This window comes from Coniosporium apollinis (genome assembly GCF_000281105.1).
Source record: "Coniosporium apollinis CBS 100218 chromosome Unknown supercont1.31, whole genome shotgun sequence".
Lineage (NCBI taxonomy): Eukaryota > Fungi > Ascomycota > Dothideomycetes > Coniosporium > Coniosporium apollinis.
The window spans coordinates 414568-420982 of record NW_006913293.1 but is presented as its reverse complement, the minus strand read 5'-3'; the positions used below and the strand labels follow the sequence as shown (position 1 = coordinate 420982).

The window sequence follows — 6415 nt, the reverse complement described above, 5'->3', positions numbered from 1 at the left end:
CACCCGCACCCGCACCCGCACCCGCCCCACCGCCATCGCCATCGCCACCGCCCATGGTTTTCTCCTCGCACATGGTTATTTCCTCGTACGCCGGGGTCTTAAACATAAAGTCGGGTTTCGCCGAGTACTATTATAATAAACTATCCTTTTTTTGCCCTGTTTCTCCGCTTGATGCCGCTTGGATTCTAGATGCCTCTCCTAGAGAAATAGTTATAGTGTCTTACTCTTTATTCTTCTTACTAAGCATATACCTCAAGTTCTATATCTAGCCTAGCGTAAAACTAATGTAGTAGACTATACTTCTTTTTATCTATTTATCCGCTTAGGGCTACTTACTTTCTTAGTAGCTCTACTATATTGCTATATAAGCCTATCTCTCTTCTTTTTCCCTTAGTAAAATTCTAAGTATCTCACCCAGTTAGGACTAGCCTAAAACTAATATAGTAGACTATACTTTTTTTATATAGTTTATCCGCTTAAGGCTGCTTATTTTACTAATGGCTTTACTATATAGCTTAATACCTAAGTCTTCTTACTTTTTCCCTTAGTAAAATTTTAAACTTCTTACCTAATTAGGACTAGCGTAAAACTAATATAATAGACTATACTTTTTTTCTTCTACTTAGCCGCTTAATAAGTTTCCGTTTTTTAATAGCTATACTAGATCTCTTAATAATCCACCTTTCTCCCCTTTCTTCTCTAGAACTCGTGATTCTAAACCTTCCCCCCCCCTATAAAATAGGAACTAAGCCTAATTAGGCAAAACTATTATATATTTTACTGCTTAAAATTTAATTTTCTATAATCCTATCCGCTTACTTTCTAAAAATAGTAACCTTTTATATTTAACTCTATCCCGCTTACTCCCCCCCCCTAAAAGTCCTAAAGGGGACTAGCTACCCCCCTAAAAATCCTCTTAATTAGGCCTTAGACCCTATTCTAAAGATCTACCTATTTAGATTTCTCCTACCCCCCTTATTTTTAAATGGGATGAGCCTTTTAGTGAGATAAATGGGATGAGCCCTCAGCCCTACAGAATTTACTAGGTGAACCCTAACCCTAAAAAATGGGACGACCCTCATCCCATTTACTGGTAGTGTTAGACCTTAACTACTATATATAACATATCCTTATACGGAGCTCTCCTATTCTAACTCAAACCCCTAGCCTAAGTACTATTCGCATGTTGCTAACTAGGCTGGCCCTAGTAGTGGAAAGATTATAGTTCTACTCTTAGTCTTATAAGATATAGATTCGGCATATAGTAGTTAAGAGATATAGCAACTAAGTTATAGAATTACCTATTGCGGTTACTAGTTAGCCTCTATGTAGCTATACGTGGAGGTGATCTCTCGTTTAGCCTCTATAAGAACCCTAAGTGCTAGTATAGGCGTCTTGCATATAGAATGCATTATAGTATAGGTTAGGGCGGAAGTTGTATTACCGTATGTCGTAATATGGTTTCGACTAGACTATAGACGTTACAGTCGCATTATTAGAAACTTCTTTAGTATAGAGGTAGATAATATTTCTACTAAGCCTATACCTCTACTAATTTAAGTATATAATATTCCCCTTAATAATAATAAGTGCATTAATAGCGGATTTTAGTTTAAACTAGAATTAAGGTTATAACCGTCCCTTACTAGTAGCAACCCTAACAAAAAGGTATCCTTAGTTAAGTACTATAGCTAGTGGAGTAGTTGTATATAAACCTAAGCTATCTATAATATAATACGCTCACGTAGATCGTCTAGCGGGTATTACTAGTTTTCCTAAGATCATAGGATTTAATATACTTTCGTATATACTATATAAGTAGTTAATTTCGTGTATTAGCCGCGTTATGCGAGATAGCCAGAAAATTTTTTAATAGAGTTACTTACTATATCGTCCTACACGTTTATATAAGTTTTAAAGAGGATGCGACCGTAGTGCGTTATATAAATAGGCTTATTGTGTAGAGGGACCGGATTCTTGGTAAGAATCCAAGAATAGGGTCTCATTCTAAAACGGCAAGTTCCGTGTAGGGGTAATTTTGTATAGAAATCGGCACCCGATTCTCGAACTTATAGGCACAGTTAGTAGAATGTTATTTAATATAACTATATATATATATTAAAGTTCTAGAGCGCTCTAGAATACTCTATTAAGTGCTAATTATAATAAAGATAGCTTAGTAATACCTTAACGTTATTTCTTTATACTTAAAATAAGTCTTTTAGTAGTTTTAAGGCTTAAAGGGAGTTTCTCTAGGTAAAATACTTTCTAAAATCAAGTATTCTATATTTAGCTTAGTAATATAGTCTAATTAGTATCTAGAATTAGTTAGCTACCTTAAGTACCTCTTAAATAGGCTATTTTCTAAGGGAATCACCTATTTTCCATGTACTTTTCTATTTTCCAAGAGATTTTCAACCTTGGAAGATAGACACGGAAAAAAGGTTTTTTCTATTTTTATAGGTATTTTCCGACGACACGGTTAGTAGTAGTAAGACAGGCTGTGCCGGTCGTGTATTTCCTCCAAGTATCTGGACAAAAGCTATTTTAGAGTAAAATTCGGATTATTTTAGAGATATTAGGACGGCGATACTCTCAACTCCCGGAATGAGATATCTTAATGTAAGATCGGAGTCATGGTCTAGATCCACGAGGTATGCGTATACCACCTTGGAGACGGGTCCAGCGTTCGGCTTCAGTCGGAAGTATCATCTAGGTGAAATCGTTGGTGTTTGATTAAGAGAGTACGCTTAAGGAATACGTCTATTTGAAACTACCAAATCCACAGCGTAGACGGATCCTAGGATAAGTAGTGGCTCATCAAGTATAATCTACCTTCGAACGGACGCAAAACATCCACTGGCTCGTCCGCATAGTTCTTCGCCAGGGTCACCGGTTTCTTCAGACCCAGTCGGGTGACCAAATCCAAAGCTTGTTTCTCTTTGGTGAAGTTGAAGACAGCGACAAGTCGCTGCTCAGTGGAGACCTTTTCGTAGGCGAGCACTGATTCATTGTCCCCTTCCAAGGGCGCAAAGACCCCATGAGCAAAGACCCGGGGATGCTTCTTCCGAATGCCCACAATTGCCTTCCAGAAAGACAGCAGTGAGTCGGAATTGAATGTCTGGCGCTCGACATTAATTTTTTCGTAGTCGTCGTGGACACTCATCCACGTTGCAACGCCCTCCTCTGTGAAGCCGGCATTTGGCGTGCCATTCCACTGCATAGGCAGTCGCCCGTGGTCTCGACCCAGGTGTTGGATCGCGGCTTTCGCTCGCGACAAAGCTAGGGGGTCACCGCCCGTCTCTTGTTGAACTTGATTATAGTAGTTCTGGCTTTCAACGTCCTTGTATTCGGAGATAGGCCACGTCACTGGCGCATTCACCATCCCGATTTCCTGCCCCTGGTAAACATAGAGGGTCCCTGACAGGCTAGCCACAAACATAGCGAGCATCTTCCCACTTTGTTCCCACAGTTCTGATGTCTCGTCACAGCCGAACCGAGAAATCGCCCGTGCTGTATCATGGTTCTCTAGAAAAGCGGTGCTCCATCCATCCGTCCCGTTCGTAATAGCTTGGACTCGTTGCACGGCCTGCCGGATATCGTGAACCGTCCAGTCCCTGGGAATGGCATCGTATCGGGGATCAAGCCCCATGCCGACGTTCACAATGTCGAACTGAAATATCATATTTAGCTGCCGTTCCTTGGCGGTGACGTAGCTTAATACGTCCGCCAACGCCGAGGTGTTAGGTAGTTCGCCAACTGTCATGGCGCCGTATCTTTCCAGGACCTCGCTCATTTCTCGCAGGTATTCGTGCATTCGGGGGCCATTGCAGTAGAGTGTTGAGGCATCCTGCCATGGGGTTTGGCTGTTAGTAAGAGGCGCATCCGGAAGTCCCGGCGCCTTGCTATACATGTTGACAGTATCGATTCGGAAGCCATCAAGGCCCTTGCGTAACCAGAATTCCATAGCTGATTCATATATCGCAGCTCTTGTGGCCGAGTTTTCCCAGTTAAGGTCCGGCTGCTCCTTGCAGAAGAGATGGAGATAGTACTCCTGCGTTGACTCGTCCCACTCCCACGCGCTGCCGCCAAAGCAGCTGCGCCAGTTATTAGGTGGATGGCGGGTACCGGCTTTATCGTACTTTGCCGGTCTCCAAATGTACCAGTCACGCTTCGGACTGTTATTAGACGCGCGAGACTCTTTAAACCAGGTGTGAAGGTAAGAGGTGTGGTTGATGACCAAATCAAAGAGGACGCGTAGGCCACGCGCATGACAGCCGGCGATGAGAGCTTCCACGTCGGCCACAGTTCCATAAGGAGGGTAGACGGACTCGTAGTCCGCGACATCATATCCCATATCGTGCTGGGGACTGTCATAGAATGGACAGACCCAAATGGCATCTACCCCCAAAGACTTGATATAGTCTAAGCGGGAAATTATGCCCTGGATATCACCAACGCCATCACCATTGGAGTCTTTATAACTCGCAGGATAAATCTGATAGATGGCTGCGTTCTTCCACCATGGAACCCAAGGTGGTGGCATTTTGCGGGGTAGGAGGATTGCAACGCAGATGAACAAGGACAAAACGGAGGAATAAGGATGGGCGAGGAAATAGAACAAGTGCCCGTCACACCTTCCAATGCCTTATTATACTCCTCTGTCAGTGTCGGCCTCTTCAACCCCTCGACCGTCGTTTACAGATCTCATGCGAATGCTTAGCTCAGAAGCACATCCAGATTAATACTCCTGTCCATGTTAGTGGACCGTCGCCCCTACAAACCTTGCAAGCAGAGGAGTGTTTGTCGATCCGACATCGCCTAAAAGCGCTGTGGAGGTGGGTGGTGATTGGTTGAGCGTCGGTCCGAGGAAGTCGATACTGTGAAAAGGGCTTTCGGTCGGTCCGACGGCAAGGCGAGAAAGGGCTCTCAATAGCCAGCGTACGGAGTTGCGTTGAAAAGGGAGACCAAGCTGGATGCCGAGCGTTCCATAATGTCTCCAACATCCCGCACTCAGCTTTCACAGTTGTGCAGGCTTGGCTGCTCGGCCCAACAACCTCATTTGAGTCTGGGGTAACCTACTACTACTACTACTACTACTACTACTACTACTGTACTAATGCGCGCAGGAATTTTGTCAAAACCCCTAAAGAGATATCCGTGCGCTCATTTCGGTTACTAGAGTCTATAGGGGTTCTGTTAAATCTCCCAAAATTCGTCCGTGCACGCGTCGGCAACGCGTTGGTTGCTAGGCGGCATTCTGTCAAACCTCCTATCGAGAATGGAAAACCTCGTTTGCAACTCTTTTGTTAGCTCTCTTAACTTATTCTCCTCCGTATCTCTAACTTCTACGAAAGTCCAAGTCTTAGTTCTAAGCTAGCTAATCCTGCTACAATGCCCGACCAATTAGAGCTCTACTAACTCTATTCCGACCTCGAAGAGCGAGCGCTTATTTGTCGTGCATGCAAGTATATACTTACTCCGGCGCGTTCTTAAGTCACCTTCTATCTTACTCAGAAGCACCAAGTCCCTTAAGAGCATCGGATAGGGTTAACCCGCTACCTTCGCGAGTATCTATATTAATTCCGTGACCTAGCCGAAATCCCTTCTTACCTAGACCGCTCCCTAGTATATCTAGAGCTCTAAGTAAATAATAGTTATGCATGCCGCTAGTGCAGCTACTATACTATTAACCTTAAAACAATAACATGCTATCTCTCTAAAGATTACTTACACTAATATGCATTAAAGCCTAGAGTAGATAGATTGTATAATAATATCCTCCTCTTGACTTAGATAGATAGTCTAATGCGAGAGTACTAGAGGGTATTAGTAGATAGGAGAGTTATTCGTCTAGTATTCTTTCTAGATACCTACGACTATTTTAGGTCTATATGCAAGCGGAAGCAAGTCTAATATAGGGAGTAGAAAGAAGCCGCTATAATAGATATAGAGATATAGACTCTAGAGACTACTAGGCTATAGATAGAGCGGACACGCTAGCTAATTATCTACTAAGACGTTAGGCGGGATATTCTACTAGGTCTCTTAGTAATACTATAGTCTAATCGCCTAGCCGACTATCTCTTTAGATAGTCTAGAGATAGTAGTAATATTATTAGCCCTCGCGAGGATAAGAATAAGATTTAGCACTTAATAATAGCGGTTAACCGTATACTCGACTAGTGCGAGGAAACTATATATTATATAAGCCGATAGATTCTGTGTTAGCTACTTATAATACGGCTATTATTATATTTTCCGAAGCTATTCAAGTTCCTTAAGCGCGAGAGTAGTAAGAGAAGCTATTATTAGTGCTTAAAGAGGTTTATAGTGTTTGTCTTCCGTACTTATTATATATTTTCTAGCATTTATTAATCTCTAATCGGGATTCGGTTTAGTAAGAAGCAGCTAG

At 42.6% G+C, this 6415-nt stretch overlaps 1 protein-coding gene across 1 annotated transcript; it reads right to left on the bottom strand.

Moving 5' to 3' along the window:
- Positions 1–2800: 2800 nt before the first annotated feature.
- On the bottom strand, positions 2801–4546 carry W97_06198 (uncharacterized protein; the record flags this gene model as incomplete). Its single annotated transcript, XM_007784208.1, has 1 exon — positions 2801–4546. The coding sequence occupies one exon, from the start codon at positions 4544–4546 to the stop codon at positions 2801–2803; it is 1746 nt and encodes a 581-aa protein (XP_007782398.1).
- Positions 4547–6415: the final 1869 nt, after the last annotated feature.